Here is a 22,403-nt window from a genome sequence, read left to right as displayed (position 1 = left end):
AAAAAAAGTTGAGACTTGAAAGTTTATATCTTCCACTTCTTACTTTATAACTCGAAATTGCAAGTTTATATATATACAGTTCTGAGAAAAAAAGTCAGAATTGCATGTTTTTATCTCACAATTCTTACTTTATTTCTTGCAACTGCGAGTTTATATTTTGCTATTCTGACTTTATAACTCACAACTGTGAATTTATATTACACAATTCTGAGAAAAAAAGTCAGACATCTAACTTTATAACTAACAATTGCGAGTTTATATCATGCGATTCTGAAAAAAAGAAGAATTGCGAGTTTGTATTATGAAATTCTGAGAAAAAACATTACTCGCAATTACCTTTTTTTATTCAGTGGCGGAAACGGGCTTCCATAGGTTTGTGCACCATTTGAAATTACATTTTTATTGGTACTTTTAAATTCCAATTCAGCTCCTTCTAGCAAACTAGATGCAAAACTGAATTCAAATTTGAATGTTAAAAGCAGAATCAAAATAAACTTTGACTAGAAGCAAAACTTCTTACAGAGTCTTAAGCAGTTTTAAAAACCTTGAAATTTGAAGGCTTATAGACTATAGGAATACATAGATTTGAAATCCCACCTACAGAAATTGGCATTTAGTTTAAATATTGCATCATATTTCATTATGTTTGTGGCTGAGGACGGAAGAACACTTCATTTTCCAGAAGGCATTTCCTGTGTTGAACTTCTGAACTACTATTCTGTCATTCCACTTCAACTTCAAGATCCAATTCAAATTCACACTCATGTGATTCATTCAGTGCAAACTGAAATTCTTCAGTTCAGACTTTTGCACAACCCTGGTGCATGAGTAATGTGTTTGCAATTATTAAAGTGATTCTATTCCATTTTTCATGAAATCTAGTTACACAACTCCATAAACCACAAATAACATCATTAAGATCCAATTCATTGGCCTGATCAGATGGCAGGGGACACTCATGCCTTCACTCTGGTTCTTTTTGGTCCAAAAACATCTCCTCCTGTTGAGAAAGACATCAGATCGACCCTCCAGAACAGCATGCAAACAGCCTTAACCCCTTCATTAGCATTATGCTAACAGCAGGCACACATGCTGGCAGCAGCTTTCACAGGAGGGAGTGTGCAGCAAGAAAACATCTCAAAGTCATCTGTCTTCATCTTCTCATGTCACCGTATACAGATGTGCTTTCACTCAACCCTTAGGAAAGCAGTGACGGCTCCATTTTACAGCGCCACGTCTCACAGGGGCTCTTTGAGCTCAGAATAATGTACTGTAGTGCAAAATGAATCAGGCCTATTGTAGGGGGAAAGGTAATGAGACATGTAATGTAGAGAAGGGAAGCACTACTTCATCAAACTACATGTTGTGCTATTTACGGTGATGGCTTTCATTGATATTACGTTCTCATTGCAAGGTTGTAACGGTGCAGAACTGAATCAATCTTGTGCTATATTGTTCAGCCTCATTTGTTTTTGAAGTATCATAATTTATATTTACATTTAAGTTCTCGGCAGATGCCAAAAGATTACCAATGTGCCTTATGTCTTGGGTACAAGTATATTGTGACATTTTCCAAAACTTGTAGATGACAACAAACACACTACAGTGACAAAGCTGTGACGTACCAATATGAACATAGTACCTAATCTGTAAAAAATTATTTTCAAAGAAATCAAAGAAAAAAGTATAGAAATGTAAATCTCCACCTTTGATTCTCTAGATGGACTTTTTACTGGAAATCTTCTAAAAAATGGCTTAAACCAGTGGTTAGTTAGCCTCCCAACCTGACTAAGCTAGCTAGGCTGGGCTGTTCATCATTTGCAAAATATTTTTCAGTAATTGTGTTTAATTTTCCACAATAGTCTGAAATTATTTAATTAGCATCAAAGGTGGATTAACCATATGAGAAATTGGGCAAATGCCCACTATAATTATATTTCATAATTCTACTGATTAATTTTTTTACAGTTAAAATAAATTTGAAGAAACTTCTTTTAAAGGCATTAAACAATCTAACAGATCACAAACTTTTGAAGAGTAGTGTTTTTTTGTTACTGTTTACTTATATTTTACCTAATTTCCTGCATACACACTGATGACAAAATGACAAGCTTTAACTTGCTCTCAGAAAGACAGTTTTTTAATACAAAGTCAACATGAAATGTAAACTGATCTATTTATTGCTGATCTTGTGCCCAGTTCACTGGAAAATAATAAACTTTTATCACAATCAGGGCCAAGAAACAGTTCAGGGAATAAAAATAACTGTTTTCATTTAATTATCAGTAACACGTTACCACTGGTCATGTGATGAACATTATGGTACGTACCTTGATAAACAGACAGTTTATCTGCCCAAAGACCCATGAAAACTGAGAGGAGTGTGTTCCTTAAAACAAGTGGATGTCCACTGCTCAACTGTCTTTGTTATACAGTTGCTCCAGAGCTGAAACACAAAATGCACATCTATCAGTTCTTCTTTTTTATTAGAAACTTCTGATTTCCTAAAGAGTAGCACAGCTTTTTGATTCTACAGAGCAACTTTATCTTGCTCCAGACATTAAAGATTTGATTGTTTGAGTCTTAGATTTGTTTTACTTATTACTATGTCAGAAAATCCAGAAAATCTACTGAAACATTATGACAGTACTAAGTATTTTAGTTGTTCAGGACTATATTTTTTAGACTGAGCTTAAAAGTTAAGAGAGTGAAGATGCTAAACTAAAACTTTCTTGGTTTCATGTTTAAAATCCATTTTAAAAATGTCATAACATCCCTTTTGCACAATAAATTTTGCATATATATGTATATATATATATATATATATACACACACACACACACACACACACACAGTTGAAGTCAAAAGTTTACATATACCTTGTGGAATCTATAAAACTGACCCTGTTCAAAAGTTTACATGCACTTGATTCTTAATACTGTGTTGTTACCTGAATGATCCACACCTGTTTTTTGTTTAGTGATAGTTGTTTATGAGTTTCTTGTTTGACCTGAACAGTTAAACTGCCCGCTGTTCTTCAGAAGAATCCTTCAGGTCCCACAAATTCTTTGGTTTTTCTGCATTTTTAGGTATTGGAACCCTTTCCAACAAAGTATGATTTTGAGATCCATCTTTCCACACCAAGGAAAACTGAGGGACTCATATGCAACTATTGCAGAATGTTCAAACGCTCATTGATGCTTCAGATGCTTTTATTTTGTCTTCTGGAAAACATATCTTCTGTAGCTTCTGAAGGGCAACATTACATTAAAAAAATATGATATTTAGGCAAAATAAGAAAATGTACACATCTTCATTCTGTTCAAAAGTTTACACTCCTGCCTCTTAATGCATTGTTTTTCCTTCTGGAGCATCAGCGACTATTTGAACCTTCTGTAATAGTTGCATATGAGTCCCTTAGTTGTCCTCAGTGTGAAAAGATGGATCTCAAAATCATACAGTCATTGTTGGAAAGGGTTCAAATACACAAAAATGCTGAAAACCCAGAGAATTTGTGGAACCTGAAAGATTTTTCTAACGAACAGCAAGCAGTTTAACTGTTCAGGACAAACAAGAAACTCATGAACAACTATCACTAAACCAAAAACACACACACACACAGCTGTGGATCATCAGGTAACAACACAGTATTAAAAATCAAGTGTATGTAAACTTTTGAACAGGGTCATTTTTATAAATTCACCTCTAATTTTCTCTTGTGGACTATATGTAAATGTCTTTTATTTTGATTCCTTTTATATAAAATCGTTTTATTTTTTTTTAAATATCATGCGTTTTGTGTGATCCCTCTTATATTGGTAAAATAATATTTTGCAGATTCTGCAAAGTGTATGTAAACTTTTGACTTAAACTGTATACATACATGTTCAGTAATAGATATATCTTCTAAAAAAAGTGGGTCGCTGCTTTATAACCATGGGAAAATGCGGGTTCCATGACCAAACCAATTGAGAACCACTGCTTTAGATGTTGCAGCTTGATATGACGCAAGCAACAACGGTCACGTCCGGTATAAAAAAGGGGTAAGTGGAAAATGCGAAATAGATTCTCTGCAATATCAAGCCACTTCTACAGGATTATCGTGATCTTCATAAAGGAGAGACCATAACAGCTGACAGAAGAGTCACAAACAAGTAAGATTTAAATGAAAGCAAAAAATAAATAAGTCAGTGAAACTTTAAACTAAAGTTATAGTTAAAAGTATAGTTGCAAAAATGCATTGCCCACCTTGGTCACCTGGAAAATTTGGGTGAGGCTGCCAGTTCACCTTAGAAAATCATTTGGAGTTGAAGAGTTCAGATGCAAAACCAGCTAAATCCATCTGACGTCTTTCTTTAAAAAAATGCATTTTTATCAGGCTCAGATGTATAGGTTTCTATGTAAGTACCAGTACTTCTGATTTGGCTGAGGCTGGTATTTTAGCGAGTTTGAAGAAAAACTGTTTGATGGACGTATAATATGTGTCGAGAGCATTCACTCAGTATCATTATCTCATTTTTGACCGAGATGGCTTTTAGCTGGTTTTGCATCTGAACTCTTCAGTTAGAACTAGGGTGAGTTCTTTAAGATGTTGGTGGGTGGGACACAGGATGCACCCTGGGTTGCCAAAAACGACAAATAATTTTCAGAATTCCAAGGAAATCACTGACAAATAAACTTTAAAAAAAAAAAAAAAAAATTAATTTACCATTATGCAAGATTGTTCATAATTCTGGTGCAACACTCTTTAAAAAATAAATAAATAAATAAATAAATGGAAAACAATTGAAAATTGGAACAATAAAACATAAAACCTTAAATACAACAGTACATGTGTGCCTTCTTTGTCTGCAAAGGAGGCTAATGACCTGATTGTTGCTTACACTTTACAGCCCGTGTCATAATAATATTTTTTTTAATACGACTGAATTTGTATTTAGCATGATCATAATTAAATAAAAACATTGTAAGTTGCGAATTAAAAGGCTTTTATCCCCATGGTTATTCAAACAGTGAGTAAATCAAATAGTGTACAAAAAGCACTAACGAACATTAACTGACTTCAGTTTAGCACGAGGTTAATCACGAAAAACTTCTGTTATAATCATTAAAGCTGTCTACACTGTGAAATTAATCTCTTAAATACTTGGGCAAGTGAAGAAGTGCAGAACTGATCAGTCAACGCAAGAACAAAACAGAACTCCAGTGTTTCATCAATGATTGATAGAAACGCCTCTGATTGGTCATTGCATTCATAAACTCAACAGAATCGTCTGTGATTGGTTGTAATGCGCAACGCAAAACGCATAAAAAGACAATGCTACATTAGATTTATTTTAATTGTGCAAGGGTATTTTTGTTTTCCAAACAGTGAGCACCCAGAAACATAAAATCGGCACCTGTGTATGTACACATTTATCAAGACGCCAATTCACACACGTATGAATGAGTTTATGAGTGTGTAAAGCGGCACATAGTGCTACAGCGCCAATGACAGGCCAATACTATACTCTGACAGACGGCGACAAACAAACCTCCCTTTAAGAGACTGTCCCTTTAAGAAACTTCACCTGGACACACCTGAACTTCCACTACGGGAGTTTCACTTCAGTAGAGGAAAAAACAATACAGATAAAAAACAACATCCTGTCCTAAGTTATGGGTGAGTACATTGGAAAGTTTTATCCTTTTACATGAGTTGTTACATGTTCCTCAACCTGTGTCGCTCGGAAAACATTAGCGTTTTGACATATCAGATGACTTTCGGCCTGGTTAAGGAATCTCATACTCTTTATTAAAATAAGGCCTGTTGAACACAATAAAAATCAAATGTGTCGTGTAGACTACAATAGATCGTTTACACTTACTATGTGGTTCTTCTGAACTCGCTCTGTTTATGTGTTTACCTGTCCAAGTTGTTTTGCGGCCTCGTCCGATTTTAGATACTAGTCTGCGAGCTAATCGAGCGAAGTAGAGACACTTATTAATATGGCTAAATGTAGGTTATGCTGAATAAATGTTCACAGGATTGATTGCGGAAATCAGCTTCCTTTTACACTTGACCGCTAGTATTTTTAGTTAGCACTTTTTATATTGTTTAAGAAATTGTGTTTCTATTGTTTGATAGAAGTCATAGTTACTGTACTATTTTAATCATCTACTCATTAGCAGGCCGATCAGATACCAGTATAATCTGGATTTTCTTTCAGGTTAATCTGTGGTTTCTGTGGTCTTGACATAAATAGTACCATTTAACCATTTCCCTTTAAGCATATAAGTAACTTTTCCGGTGAGACTAGCTAGTTTTTATTGGTTTATTCACTGGTAGGGAATATAATAATGTATGATAAAATTATAATCTTGTGGTTCAGACAGCAGACTGTAGTTGGAGTCTCAATTAGGGTAAATTGTTGCTCTGTTTTTATGTATTATGAATACATTTGTGACCCTGGACAACCAGTCATTTATAAAATAAATGACTGAATAAATGAGCTTTTCATTGATGTATGGTTTGTTAGGATAGGACAATATTTGGCCGAGATACAAGAATTTGAAAATCAAAATATTAAGAAATTTACCTTTAAAGTTGTACAAATGAAGTTTTTATCAATGCATATTACTAATCAAAAATCAAGTTTTTATATACTTAGAGTAGTAAATATACAAAAAATATAAAATATGTTCAAAATATGACATTTTGACCCATACAATGTGTTGTTGGCTATTGCTACAAATATACCCGTGCTACTTACGACTGGTTTTGTGGTCCACGGTCACATTTCATAATTCATAATATTCTCCTTCCAATTTATTACATATTGGTTCCAGTAGGAGATGTGCTTTCATGAAATGTAAACCTCTCCAGTTCATTCATTGCCAGAATTTCTGTTTTTGTCCCCAGGGACAATAGACACGGGCCCTCCTGGACCACCAGCGATGCCCCAAACGCTTGAATGGGTAGCAGATGTGGACAAGATAAAAAAGGAAGTGAACAGCACTGAGAAGGAAGAAGAAGAAGAGGAAATGGTCAAATCTGCGAGTATGGAACCTAGTACCCTACAGTGGTCTGAGAATAAACCCGAACCACAGATTCTGCCACCCAAGGACGGAGAGACCAGAAGCATAGAATCAGATTGCACCTCACAGCGCGGTGGAGTAAGCCGGACGGAGAGCGAGAGGGAGGAATTTGGGCTGAGAGAGAAGGAGAAGACAGGTGAGAGATGGAGGGAGATGGAAACAGAGAACGAGAGAGTTTCTGACACTGTGCTGAGAAACCGAGTGAAAAGCACCTGCTCGGAGATAGAGGTGGAGGAGGTGAACATAATGCCAAAGAATGCAGCCAGAGTCTTCAGCCCCAGCATCACTATCCTGCGCTCCACCAGCCAGCAGGAGGCTGCAGACCGCTGGAGAGATGAAGAAGAGAGAAGCCCCTTCCTGGGGGGACATGGGACACATGGAACACCGCTAGAAGAGTATTACCAGGACTGGCCCATCGAACACGAATCACGCTGCTGTAAGTTCAGATTAAAGAGAGAGTTCACCTAAAAATGAAAAATCTGTCATTAATTACTCACCCTCATGTTGTTCCAAAGCTGTAAGATCTTCGTTCATCTTCGGAACACAAATTAAGATATTTTTGATGAAATTTGAGAGCTTTCTGACCCTGCATAGACAGCAATGCAACTATCATGTTCAAGGCCCAGAATGGTAGTAAGGACATTGTTAAAATAGTCCATGTGACATCAGTGGTTCAGCTGTAATTTTATGAAGCTATGAGTTTTTGCGCAAAGAAAACAAAAATAACGAACCATTTCTTCTCTTCCATGTCAGCCTTTGACACACATTTATGAGCGTAATATGACGCATGCGGGTGGTGCTGCAGATACAAGACAGTGTCCTTACTAACTTTCTGGGTCTTGAACGTGTCCGTTGCATTTCAGGGTCAGAAAGCTCTTGGATTTCATCAATAATATCTACTTTGTGTTTCAAAGATAGATGAAGGTCTTACAAGTTTGGAACGATATGAAAGTGAGTAATTAATCGCAGGATTTTCATTTTGGGCTGAACTTACCATTTAAATCATTACGTGTTTCGTAACATTTAATACACAATATTTTGGTACCATATTAACAACTGGTATTAAAGGTTAGAGAATTTGTAGGATGGCACTAACACCAAGATCATGGGATCAATTGCCAGAGAATGCATGAACTGATAAGTATATACCTTGAATGGAATTTAAAACGCTTTCGATACAAATTTTGGTTATTTAAATTAGAATGATATTGGTGGTTATTTAACTGTGCATACTTATTTCCTCTGCTTTTGCATTTAGATTACCTTTGTCATTATCGTCCGCTCACTTAATATATGAAAACATAAATCTCAAAATGAATATCTATTTTCATACATTGTCATAGCTAAATTCACTCTTAAAATTCAGCTTTTTAAAAATAATTAATTCATATTTTAAGTAGTGCTGTCAAATTGATTAATCACGTCCGAAAAAAAGGATTTGTTTGCATATTATATGTGTGTGTGTGCTGTGTATATTTATATGTATATATAAATACACAAACATGCATGTATATATTCAAGAAACATTCACATGTTTATATGTATTCATATTTGTCCTTACATATGTAAGGAAACCTTTATTTTGGATGCAATTAATCAAGATTAATCTATTTGACAGCACTAGTTTTAAGTTTTGTTTTTAATGTATTTTAATATCTCTGCATCCCTAACTTTTAACAAGTTTATCTGAAACCTCATAAATTATTTAAATAAGACATTTTGCAAATGTGTGCAATATATTTTTTCCTTCAGGTTTGCCAATTCAAAAATGAACAAATCAGATTTCCACAAAAATATTAAGCACCACAACTGTTTTCTACAGTGGTAATAATAAATGTTTCTTGAGCATAAGATTATACAAACCCAAAGCTTAATGATAATGTACTTTTAAAAAAGCATGAAAATCTGATGTTTCTCTCTCTTTCTTAGGTAGCTGTGGAGGATCTAATCGTGATGCTCTTAAACTGGGTGCGTCCATGTTCACTTCTGCCCTTATCTTCCCCTTGTTGGTGTGGGGCGGCTACGTCTTCCTGCCCTTTGATGCTCCTTTGCTTGACAGCGCCCCCCTACGGCTGGTCTACACGCTGCGCTGTTCTGTTTTTGCAGTCATACCTATTGTGCTTGGTAAGCAGGAAGTACCCAGATGAGTGATGTTTTGATTTTACTGGCATTGGTAAATTTAGTCATCTTTAAGTTCATTCTGCACTGAATCGTTTCACAAAGAATGCTGTTTGGAAACCGTTGTTGTGTTCTTTTTCCACTCTTAGGTATGTTGGTACTAGGTGTGTCCCGTCTGTGGTATCGCTCCTTGAAGCCGCGGTTTGAGGGGGAGAGAGAGAAGTTAAGCAGGTGGCAGTTCACCAGCGCTATGTGGAGGACTCCATTTCCCTTTTTCTCCTTTACTTTCTCCAACTGGCTGTCATGGCTGCCTATCTGAATCAGGATCTGCTTAAACTAATTCCTCTTCTCACCATCATTTTTGCCTTTGGCAGGTACAAAATCCCTCTGAAAACTTGCAGGACCAAATCTCTGATTTGGAAAGGGCCACGAAATACTAAATACAAAATAACTAAAACTAATATGAAAAAACAAAAATAAACATAAAAACTATATAGAGATTAAAAAAAAAAAAAACTACCTGACTTAATGACTTAATGTGCGCTGACCAATGATAAAAGCCTGAATTAAATATGTCTGAACTTAAATTTTTTGGGGTGAACTAAGCACAGTGCATATTGTCCCTATCCACATTAAGTATTGTAGCATTTTGTAGCATATTGTGATATATATTGTGGCATGATAAGTCAAATTTTTTAATGTTTTTTTTTTTAAAGGAAGTGTCTTCTGCTCACCAAGTCTGCATTTATATGATCCAAAGTACAGCAAATATATTTTACTATTTAAAATAAGTTTTCTATGTCAATATATTTTAAAATGTATTTTATTCCTGTGATTACAAAGCTGAATTTTTAGCGTCATTATTCCAGTCACATGATCCTTCAGAAATCTTTGTAATATTCTGATGTGCTGCTCCAAAAAATGTATTATTATTATTATTATTTTAAAACCACTGAGTAGAATTTTTTTCAGGTTTCTGAAAAAAATGTTTTAAATATTGATGATAATAATAATAATAATAAATGTTTCTTAAACAGCGAATTAGCATATTAGAATGATTTCTGAAGGATCCTGTGACACTAAAGACTGGAGTAATGATGCTGAAAATGTAGCTTTGGTCACAGGAATAAATTATATTAAAATATATTTAAATAGAATACAGTTATTTTTAATATAATTTTTTTACAGTTTTTTTTTTGTACTTTGAATCAAATAAATGCAGGCTTGCTGAGCAGAAGAGACTTCTTTACAAATTTAAATGTAAAAATCTTATTGTTCAAAAGACAGTTTTTATCATGTTTTTGTTTCATATTAATGTTCATTTTTTTTTATATACATTTTGTTTATTAGATTTTGAATCCCAGATATTCAGTGTGTACTAAAAATACTTTAAATTCACTTTTTATTATATATTTTTAATTTGTGTCTTTGTGCATCACAGACTACTGTACTGGGTCGCAGCGGCTTGTGACAGCAGTTTGAGAGGTGTTGGCTTTGGGTTCTCATTTCTGCCGATGCTGGTTATGCTGGTGGCCAACCTCTACTTCATCTTCCTCTCTGAATCCGGAGGCTCCATCTTTGCCCCAGACGTCCCAGATGCACCTGTTCCTCCATCCAAACAGCGGTTCTGGGGCTAAACATGCCACATCTGACACCTCTGCTACTGCCAAATGTAGACCAGATCTTTCTAGGCTTAGAGCCATCTTAAATTGGACTAGAAGACATTTGCATCTGAGAATATTTAATCCAACTGTGATTTCACTTTCCTCTCCTGTTCTTTGCTTTCATGAGTACTTTTATATCATGACCAGGTGGGATGAAATTGCCAGAACGGAAAGAGAGGAGGGATAGAACAAAGGGGGGAGTCCTTTTTTTCCTTTCTTGAACTAATTTATAAATAGGAGTTGTGTAGTGAAACTTTAGACACTAAACTACAAATTAAAATGAACTACCCTTTGTTGCAGTCAAACATGAACACAAAGCAGATGCAGAACAAGATTCATCATCACTCAAAATAGACTGGTTTCTATTTTAAAATGAGAATGTCAACAAGAAGAAAACAAAATTCCACATATTTATTTCACAATATGTATTTTGTTAAAATTTGGTTAGGCAATGTTTGCTTATTCAAGTGGTGTGTGAAGTCAGTGGCCTGCCCAAACTTGTAATTTTCCACAACCACTCCTCCGTCTCTCTTTGATAATTTAAGGGAAATGTGATGTTTACTGTATGCAAGAAAGTGTAGACGTATATTTTCAACAGATTTGTAAAGAGGAATATAAAGGTACAACGCCAGTTATCAGTTATAAGATTTTATAAGTGAAGTACTAATCAAAGCTGCAAAGAGAAACAGAAAGCTTAGCGCTAATTAATGTATTAAGATGGAATTCATTCCTGTTTGTATTTTCATAAACATTATTTTTAACAAATCCAATATTTTCTGAACGACTGTTTTTGTGCATAAATTAAATGTAAAAACGTTCGTTGCAAAAGACTGGTCGTTTAAAACCTGTTCAACAAGTTAAATTTTTTGTCGGAGGGCAAAAAAGTATTTCCGACTACCTGATGTCATTTGATAGCTCGAATACATGGAAAGTTGACGGCGAAGCTACAGCAGTATTTATAATAATACTTTAGTCATATACTGTATAAATCTAACGCCGAGGCATGACATCTCAAGGCCGAAGAAAACACAGCACTTGTTTGTTTCGGAGGGTGAACTGTCCGTTTCGAAAGCTGAGGAGAAACATGTGCAATGGTAAGAAGAGCGATGATAAAACTTGATTTATTAACAAATTATTTCATTCATGCAATCGTTTGAAGCCTACAAAATAAAGAAATTATAAATTATGCACATATTGGCATATTCACTGCCTGTTCTTGAGGGGATATAGTAATGGCTGTATGCGAGGCGATTATCGTAATGTAAATCTGCGTTTGCTCTCGCCAAGTGTTAACAGTGACCTAAACTGTCGTTTTGACCGTTGAGTGCAAGTTTTGTGTTTACTGATATTATTATTGTAATTTTATCTGTTTGTTGTACCAGCTGCCTGTCGGAAGTTGCGAATCGGGTTATGTAATACTACTTGTTTTATTATTAACCACATTGCACAGACTCGAGGAGCACACTCGTGCCCACTGGAGGCCAGTGGAGTACATTGGAAACACCGCAGGCAGGATCCTCTGGGTCAAACTGCGGGATAAGAGTCGAGACTTACTCGAGACTCCCTCAGTCTGATTCCCCCCTGCAAGAAGAGTTCTCAGGTCAGCGTTAATCTAACATTACCGTAGCTATACTGTATTTACCTCAGCAAAGGTGTTTGCAATATTTGTAATACTTATTTTTGTTTATATTTAATAAATAAAATAAAAAGCATTGATTAATAAATATTGTGTATATATTTACGATTTTTTTCTGAAATATTGGTAATCTTCATCGCTCAAAATATGAAGGAATATTAGCGGTAGGTATACCGCTGTTCTACTAGCCTTTATTTTGTGGAAAACGCTAATCAGAATTAAAAGAACAGTAACCACTGTTGCACAAAAGACTAAAACTGGAAGGTTACAGCTGTCAGAGGTGCTTTAAATTACTTCAGCACATCTGTGTCCGCAGGACATCACTAGTTTCTTAGACTGCACTGATTTGATTTTGGTCCATTCTTCCACTCTCTTGCACAGTTTGGTAACTGTAGTGGGTTTCCTGGCCACTTTATCACCAAGGATTTTCCAGAGATTTTCAATCTGGTTTAAATTAGGACTGTGCAAGCCATTTCATTATTTCAAAGTTCTTAGCTTCAAGGGAATGCTTTACCTCTTTTGCAGTGTGATGGGGTATTTTCTTGCATGAAAATTGCAGGCTGATTGGGAGATGCTTGCAGGAAATGAACTGCATGTTGCTGAAGGAGGTTCTGAAAACATCTGCATTCACCCTGCCCTGTAAAAGAGGCCCAACTGCACAAAACATCCCCCAAACCATGACACTTCCTCCTCCACCTTTCATTGGCTTCTTTACGCACATGGGCTTCAGTTTTCCTCAGTTTGATGCTGAGCAAAATGTTTTACCAGCAGTCCAAAGTAAATTAATCTAGCTCTCATTACTAAAGTGAACTTTGGACCAGCTCTCCTCTCTCCACATAACATGCAAAGCAAAGGTGAGCTTAGCCTTTTGATTCTCTCTGCTGATGAGAGGCTTGATGGAACTTGTGCTTTCAGTCCAACTTCTCTTCAGTGTCCCAAGACAGATCCTTACCTTGTTCAGCACTGAACTGACAAGCAATTCCAGCTGCAGTGTTGAACTGACTCTCCATTGATAGTCTCTGCATTATCCTGTCTTTTCATGCAATTTGTCTTACACATACAACTAGCATTTTGGGGGGAGCTGAAGGAATTAGTATAATTGCAAACCTGCAATATTTGAGAAATTAAGGAAATCATTTGCCAGATTTTTCAAATATCTCATTTACATTTTTTTATACTATGTTTCAGAATACAATTCATTTATGAAATATGCTTAAAAACCACCCTCGTACTACTGTTAGGATAACTTCCAATAAGACTAAACAGCACAGCAATCTTGAAATTTAGAAACAACATTAGTTATCTCCACTGTGTATATATGTCTGATTTTAAAGGATCGTTCAGTTGTGGTTATACAGCACCAAAAAGAGTTATTGCAACGTGTATGTACATATATATAGTTATTAAATCTATTGTTCCCCTGCCATCTGAACAGCCATGGACACAGATATGGATGCACCATCTGGTTCGGGTTATGCAGTGTCAGACGCTCCAGGACCTTCCAACTTAAGCCTCATTAACCCGCAGTGCCGCCTATCCTCCAGCGATACGATCATGGGTAAGAGAAACAGACCTTGGTTCCGTCTGTCATATCAAGTGATCCATTTATATGTTTAATACACTTTTGTAAATGATTATTTTTGATGTTTTATTTATATGTCAGATCTGGACAGTGGAGTAGACCCTGAGACAGGAGAGCGAGCCCAGGGATGACATCACAAATCTGTGGCATATCATCAAATGCTGGATATCGCAACCCATGACTGCAAATCTGGGGACATTTGAATGTATTTTGTCTCTAGGCAAAGTCTGCAGGCAGATTGAATATTTGATGATATATTAGATCCGAGTGCCTTTCAGCACAGCCAAAACTGCAGATGAAACAGCTTTGGTGGTGCTGCAATCCAAATAACTAAATCATCTTAGCAGCTGAAATATTGTCAAGTAGCAGTAAACCTATGCAGATTTGCAGATCAACTGATTGTTTTGTAATTTATGGGTGGTCTTCCCTTCCAGATCGTTTAAAATTTAGTGAATCTGAACATTTCCATTGGACTCAAGTATTGTCTGTTACTTTATCTGTGAAAGATAATGAAACAAATAATACAAGAGTAAAATATTCTAACGGTGATGCTTTAGAAAGAAGCAATTTATTCTACTGTATTGTTTTTGTAATATATCTTTTAAAGCATTTTTGTATGCATGTGTATTTTGTGTTTTTGTTACTGCCTTGTGCCTCAATATGACATTTGTTGACAAAATATTTACATTATATACTCCATAAAGAAACAACTGGTAACATCAGAATAAAGGTCTATACACTAATCAGGTTAGAGCTTCTGTGATGAATTTAAATTAGATGATCGTAGTAAACTACCAAAGTGTTATAAAGTACCTTAATTTGTATTCAATTTCTTTAGGGGTTCAGCACAGCAAAAATTCAACACCACATGGTCTGATATTGAAATTTATCACCGGTAGGAAATACAAAGTAACAATACCAGCAAAGTGAAGCACAGAGATACTAGCACAAACAAATCCTAATCCAATCCAGAGTTGTTTCATTTGCCAGAGGGAAAAAACAACAGGAGAAGAGCTTCTGGCCTAATGACACAACATGAGCAACAGTGCAAATGGCTTTCTGATGAGAACATTCTGTTGGAAAATGGAGTTTTGCACAATTAAATGCTTGTGTATATTTGCTCTTCATTTGCTGCATTACTGTCCTTTCTGAACTCTTGTTCCTTCATCCTCTGTGTTTCCTGTTCCTCTACTCCTTGTCCTCCATCGGTGCACCACCCGCCTGGTCTTCTCCCTTCTTCTTGTGACCAGAAACGATGTCATCAATGCGCAGTAACAGGATGGCCGTCTAATTAAAAGAGGAAAATGACAACCATGTAGAGTCATATAAGAAAAATCAGCTCATCTAGCTTCCGCCTGGAGTTTTTCCTGAGGTAGTGCATTTTTACCTCAACTGCAGTTTTGTATGTCTGGGCTTTAACTGCCAGCGGTTCCCAGATCCCCAGCTGCTCCATTTCAGCAAGAGTTCCTGTCTCTCCATTGATACCCCATGAGGTGTTCCCCTCCTGGGTGTGCTTGGCCTGGAAAAGAGATGAGAAACACTTTAATGCCATGGGAGAAGCAGCAACATACTGAAATAAAAATAGAAGAATTGTGCTTTCGAACCAACTTACCCTAAGGGAAGTGAGCACACGTATTGCTGAGGCTCCACAGTTCTGGATGAGTGTACGTGGGATGACCTCGAGGGCCTGAGCCACAGCACGGTACGGCCACTGCTCTACACCGGTCAGCGCTCGCGAGCGCTCCGTCAGCCGGTGGGACACCTCCATCTCCACTGCTCCGCCGCCTGGCAACAGATGCGGGTCCAACAGGACGTTACGACAGACCTGCATGGCATCCTGCAGGTTTCGCTCCACTTCCTGAGAAAGATCATCAGTCAAACGGCGACAAGTCAATTAACCTGCTCAAAATCCCCTGACACTCTGGCTGAGCTGATCAAATATTCAACAAATGGCCTGTTGAATTATCTAAGCACCTCTTCCTGAGGGCTGCTCTCACTATAGAGATCTTTGTGAGACTCTTTATAACGATTAAAAAACACATTCCCATTAATCTTCCTCTGAGCATTGCATAGTCATGAATTTTTAACAGTGGCCCCAGTCTCATCTCTTTGGTTCCCTCTTTCTCACCGCTAAGATCTCCTTGCTGGCTCCCCTGAGCAGAATGGTACATGCTTTGGGGTCTTTACACTCTGTCACAAAGGTGAAGTACTCATCGCCGATCTTCTTCACTTCAAATAGACCAGCTCCCGTACCCACATCCTCCTCGCGGAGCTCATCTGTTCTGCTAGCAATACGTGCACCACATGCTCTGAGAGAGACAAGCAGACATAGAGAGTTAAAGTGTTGCCACACTTCTAAACTAATACATTTTCATAACTTTACCACTAGTTTCTGATTACTGGATGATTATTAATTAGGATTTTTAAGCAATTTTGATTCAGAAACATCAGTATTGTTACTGTTAAAAGGATAATTCATCCAAAAATGAATTAATTAATTACTCAACTACATGTCGTTTCAAACCTGCAAGACCTTTGTTCATCTTACAAATTAAGATATTTCTGATGAAATCCGAGAGATTTTTACCTTTCATAGACAGCAATGTAACTAAAATATTACCAGACCCAGAAACGTAGTAAGGACATCCTTAAAAATAGTCCATGCGGCATCTGTGATTTAACTGTAATTTTCGAAACTATAACAGAAGTTATTCAACAATTCTTCTCTTCCATGTCACTGACCTCCACCATTATTGAGAGTCTGGGAACATTTTAGTTACATTGCTCTCTATGGAGGGTCAGAAAGCTCTCGGATTTCATCAAAAATATTTTGTGTTCTGAAGATGAACGAAGGTCTTACGGGTTTGTAACAACGTGAGGGTGAGTAATGACAGAATTTTCATTTCTGAGTGAACTACTCCAAATAAAAAACATATAAAAACAACAACAATAAACAAATTAAAAGACATACAGAAATAAAAGAATACAAATTACAAGCACATACAATTACTACAAAAATGAAAATTATTAAAATGGAAAAAGAAAAAAAGAAAAGACATTAAAACATTAATAACATTTTAAATATTAATAAAAACTATAATAGTTAAATTGATACTAATAACCATTTACTAATGAATCATTCAGGACAATATTTGGCTGAGATACAACTATTTGAAAATCTGGAATCTGAGGGTGCCAAAAATAAAAAAAAAATAAAAAAATTAAAATATTAAGAAAAATCACCTTTAAAGTTGTCCAAAATGAAGTTCTTAGCAATGCATAATACTAATCAAAAATTAAGTTGATACATTTGCAGTAGAAAATTTACAAAATAACTTTATGGAACATGATCTTTACTTAATATCCTAATGATTTTTGGCATAAAAGAAAAATCGATAATTTTGACCCATAGAACCTATTGTTGGCTACTGCTACCAATATACCTGTACGACTTATGATTGGCTTTGTGGTCCAAGGTCGCATATCTAGCTGACTCAACTAGGCAGACGTAAACAATTTATATCCACTAAATACATTGCTATGATTAACATTTTAAGATTCATTTTCAAGATTTTCCAATTTTAAATTTCCTTGAAATTAAGAAACATGTCTTGTTATGTCTGGTAAAAGAACCACTGATGCAATCAACTACACAAGAAAAATTCAAATATATTGACAAGCACATATTTCTGCACCTTGCAATACGGTTGTTGTCCGTCTTTCTGACACGACGAATCGCAGTGATGTTTGCTTTCATCAGATAGTGCTGAGCCAGATCTAGAGATATGACAAATTAATACAACGTATGTGACCTAAATAAAGACCACCATCAAATACATGACTGCATGAGCGCTCATATGTACCAGAGATGCCCTTTTCAGTGAAGATCAGGTCAGGTTTGAGACGGATGATGTCCTCACAGATCTGCTGGATGTATTCTTCCTCCATTTGCAGAATGCGGGCAAAGTCTTCCTCACGAGAAATCTCAATATCAGTCTGAGAGGAGCGAGAGGCCAACGGTCAGTGTTTTATACATTTTTAAATAGCATTAGCATTCAAAGATTGTGGATTTAGACAACACCTCACCTGACTCTCACCCTTCTTGTACTCCAGAGAACAATCCAGCAGAACAATTCTAGGGTTCTTGATTAGCCTTCGCATACGGGGGTGAGTTACATCCTTATTTACCATCACCCCCTTCAGCACGCATGAGTCCTCAATGATGCCGCCAGGCACCTATTCACACACAAAAAGTGCAATTAGGTACATATTCACACTGCTTAAAATGTAACCATGGTTTAAAGCCAACATGAACTTCAGCTCCTAATTTTATTCATGGAGAAAGAATTGGAGAATAGTATTTTGTATATTGGTTAATATTATCCAATAGTCCATACAACTTAAGTGACATTAAAAAAAGATCCATATCTGATTAAGTGCAAGTCATTCAGTTTATTTTAACTTCAGGTTGACTTCGAGCTAAAAATGGAAAATTCTTTAGGCTGTGTCCTACCTTCTCGACTTTGGCATACTTCTTAATGTCGATTTCCTTGCGTCCGTTTTCCTCCAGCTCAACTGTACGAACAGCATCTAGAGCAATGTTACAGGCCAAGGTGGACCAGCGGCTAAGAGCTTTGGTGTTGATGGCAGAGTTTATTATCTTCAACATCATATCACGATTATTCACTTCTACTGGAGTGCTATGAGGGGGAGGAGAAAGTAGAAAAACTATCAGACTCCAGAGCACTGAAACATCTCAACCCACTATAGCCAAACTGCACCGACAAAACTCTCACCTTAAAGGCATGGTTTAGCCAAAAATAAAAATGTCCTGAAAATGCACTCATCCTAAGTTCATCTAAATGTAGTTTTAACAGATTTGGATAAATTTAGCATCACATCAGTTGCTCACCTATGGATTCTCTACAGTGAATGGGTGCCGTCAATGTTTGCCCTCGACTAAAGATTTTTCTGGTCAACTAATAGTCGTTTATTTTAACCATTAGTCAACTAATCACACATTTATTGATAAACCATTTAAATCATAATAAGCCTTTAATTGCCGACATAGCCTAATAAGTGCTCAAGCTTACACATAAAGCTTGCCACAGCACACCGGCAGAAGCAACAGTTACAAAGTGTCACGGAAAAACAGTACGGAGGCTGCATTAACATTTTAATAATTTATTGCTTTCTTTATTTTCGGCTTAAGAGATAGAGTCGGCGCCTCATCTCCGCAGTAGGCTAGTGGATGTGTCTGTATGCACGTTTCATACAGATTACATAATATGAGAATATTTCTTTTCCATTTGAATTTGAATATTTCTCTCTCTATAGTCTGTACGGTAACATTTTTTTTCTTGACGCGCTCAAGTTCACAGAGACCGAGACGGCAGAAAGCGCATCCTGTTTGGTTTCATTATATTACAAAAGCACAATGTTTTGAGAAATTTAAACTTATGACTGGTTTTGTGGTCCAGGGTCACATTTGAGGTCAATGAAAGATAGGTGAGCGTTTAGATGTCCTGTCCAATGTGCTGTATTACCACATGGACCATCTGTTAACCATCTGTCCGTCTGCGTGACTTCCTTATTTGTTTATCTTTTTCCTGCGACTAAGCGACAAATAAAATTTTGGTCGACCAAGCCTCTTCTCATCAATTACTGGTTAGCTGATTAGGGGGGCAGCCCTAGTGCCATCAGAATGAGAGTCCAAACAGCTGATAAAAACATGCCAATAATCCACACCAGTACATCAATTTAACATCATGTGAAGTAAAAAGCTGGATGTTTGTAAAAAACAAATCCATAATTAAAGCATCTTACCTTTAAATCGTTGCAAAATATAAGTCAATCTATACAGTAAACATTTCCTCCAGTGAAAAAGCTCATCCCCTATGGTACTCTCACATCAAATTCACTGACAGAACACAGTTTAGAACTGTTTCCACTTATAAACAATGCTTGATCTGTGCATATTTCTCTCCTGATTCAGACATTTTCCTCTATCATTGATTTTAAGTTTAAAATGTCTTAATAATGGATTTACTACAAACATGCAGATTTTTACTTTATAAGACATTAACTCATTGACTCATTGAGGAGTTTTGTTTTTAATTAGCTGTTTTGACTCTGACGGCACCCATTCACTGGGAGAGGATGCATTGGTGAACAAGCGATGCAATACCCCAAGTCTGTTCTAATGAAGAAACAAACTCATCTACATCTTAGATGACCTGAGGTTGAGTAATTTTTCAGTAAATGTTCATTTTTGGGTGAACCATTCCTTTATTGATTGAAAGCTCATACAGAACAGTTTAACTGATTGTATGTGCTATTACCTGATGTCTTTGAGTATGTTCAACATGTCATCAAGAGCTTGTCGGTATGCACTGATCACCACAGTAGGATGCATTTGCTGTTCCAGAAACTGCTCAGCCACTGACAGCATCTCACCCGCTGTACACAGAATTAGTAGTAATATTACTAAATTAGAAAAGTTATTATTCAAGAATACATTTAATCCAAAACCTAAGTAATTCTGTAATTTTCTATAATTTTAAAGACACAGATCATTTAGCAATGATCCTCACCCAGAATAATTACAGAGGTGGTCCCATCTCCAACCTCCTCATCCTGTGTGCGGCTAATCTCAATCATGGACTTGGCAGCAGGATGTTGGACTTGGATCTGAATGCCACATATCAGAGAGAACATGATATTAAAATTCAATAAATACAAAACATTTTGTTTTACAAGTTGAGTGGGGTTCATGATTACCTCTCTCAGAATGGCATTGCCATCATTGGTCATGACGATACCACCCATAGGATCCAGAAGCATCTGCATAGAGCAAAATATTTAATTAAACATTTCTAGAGCATAATCATACATTTCATCTTACAACAGACAACACTATTGATAACACTAGAAACACACCTTCATCATAGCCCTTGGTCCCAGACATGTCCTGATGATGTCTGCTATGGTCTGAAAAGAGAAGGCGAAGCAGCAGGTTGGCGACTTTGCCTCATCTGACATCTTTCAATAAGAAAAAATAAATAAATAAATACACCCACCTTAGCCGCAGTGATGTTTCCTATCTGGACCTTTCGTCCAGACTCTCTCTTGATGTTCTGACCTGTTATGAGCAGAAACACAGACAGTGTGTGTTAAAATCAGATTGAACCCTAATTATATTATTGGTTTAGGAAATAAAAATGAAAAATCACAAACACAAACTGAATATATAACACATGCTAACTAAGAAAATATCAACAAAGCCATATGTCTAGGCATAATAAAAGGGTGCAGCTCTGGTCAGCACACCCTCTGTGCCGTTAGCCTCATGCTAGCTAATTCATTACTTTAAAACCTCCGTTAGACAGAATCGACTGCATCATAAACGCAGCCAATGACTGAGAACTGATCAGAACTAGTTTTATTATTGACGATGTAGCTTGTGGTGCAATAGCTACTGTGAATATTACTATTAATAGAAAATGCTAGCTACAAGGCTAACACAATGACTAATCTGAACAGTGACATGAGCTTGTCAGACACGCGAGGCCCCCGTGCCACACTAGTTAGCTTAGCATTCTAGCACCGCCGCATGAATAAAACTCTTATTCAGACTGCTACCAAGCCCAGCAGCGGGTCATAAGAAAGCTACACTTGCGCATATACAGATGGAATAATGAAATAAGCACTCACTAAGCACGAGAACCGGTCGGCCCATCATGTTTGCGGCGTGGTTGATCACCGGTACCGGACAACGCGCACAACGGTAAGAGGAGAGGATGGACGAGGCGTGGCTGGGGATTCAGCAACACAGTGGACCAATAAGGAACCGAGACGCCTTTGATGTACACATATCTCCACCAATCAGAGAAAGCTTAGCGACGCTTGTGGGTGGGTGTAGTCTGGAGCAGAACTGAAAAGTTCTCGAAAGAATCCTGTAATAGCTGTCAAGATGAAGATTTCCTGGATAAAATCTTACATTTTACTTACAAATAATTAAATACACAAATTCAGATTAACATCCAAAAAAGCAAAATCGACATTTTGTTAACAATTATACTACTTTATATTATATATAAATAGTTAACATTTGAAAAAAAAAACAAAAGAATATTTGTATCAAAATTTATCAACGTCTCACGTCTACATTATAAAACATTTTAAAAATATTTCATAAAATAAAATGGAAAAAACATGACAGTGAAACCTGAAATTGTTAACCAGTTTAAATTACCATATAAGGTAATATAAAAAAATGCACTAAAATAAGTATAAACTAATAATAAAAAGAAATCTAATAAATATC

At 36.4% G+C, this 22,403-nt stretch overlaps 2 protein-coding genes across 2 annotated transcripts; one reads left to right on the top strand and one right to left on the bottom strand.

Annotated features, from left to right (window-relative positions):
* The first annotated feature begins 5,523 nt into the window (after positions 1–5,523).
* On the top strand, positions 5,524–14,909 carry tmem79b (transmembrane protein 79b). Its single transcript, XM_051131395.1, is given in 9 exon segments — positions 5,524–5,662; positions 6,902–7,513; positions 9,007–9,201; positions 9,345–9,418; positions 9,421–9,569; positions 10,637–11,953; positions 12,310–12,459; positions 13,931–14,053; positions 14,159–14,909. Coding segments are annotated over 6 exon segments (1,230 nt in total). The 5' UTR covers positions 5,524–5,658; the 3' UTR covers positions 10,833–11,953; positions 12,310–12,459; positions 13,931–14,053; positions 14,159–14,909.
* A 37-nt stretch (positions 14,910–14,946) lies between these two features.
* cct3 (chaperonin containing TCP1, subunit 3 (gamma)) lies at positions 14,947–21,921 on the bottom strand. The gene is made up of 14 exons (XM_051131394.1): positions 21,791–21,921; positions 21,157–21,218; positions 21,017–21,067; positions 20,858–20,920; positions 20,671–20,767; positions 20,419–20,536; positions 18,591–18,777; positions 18,164–18,313; positions 17,941–18,073; positions 17,773–17,854; positions 16,206–16,386; positions 15,690–15,935; positions 15,465–15,596; positions 14,947–15,364 (listed from the first exon to the last, which is right to left on the bottom strand). The coding sequence occupies exons 1-14, from the start codon at positions 21,816–21,818 to the stop codon at positions 15,266–15,268; spliced, it is 1,629 nt and encodes a 542-aa protein (XP_050987351.1). The 5' UTR covers positions 21,819–21,921; the 3' UTR covers positions 14,947–15,265.
* Between the last annotated feature and the right edge of the window lie 482 nt (positions 21,922–22,403).

The sequence above is a fragment of the Labeo rohita genome, chromosome 16 (genome assembly GCF_022985175.1).
Source record: "Labeo rohita strain BAU-BD-2019 chromosome 16, IGBB_LRoh.1.0, whole genome shotgun sequence".
In the NCBI taxonomy this organism is placed as follows: domain Eukaryota; kingdom Metazoa; phylum Chordata; class Actinopteri; order Cypriniformes; family Cyprinidae; genus Labeo; species Labeo rohita.
The sequence above is the reverse complement of the archived record's forward strand: the minus strand, read 5'-3'. Positions and strand labels throughout refer to the sequence as shown.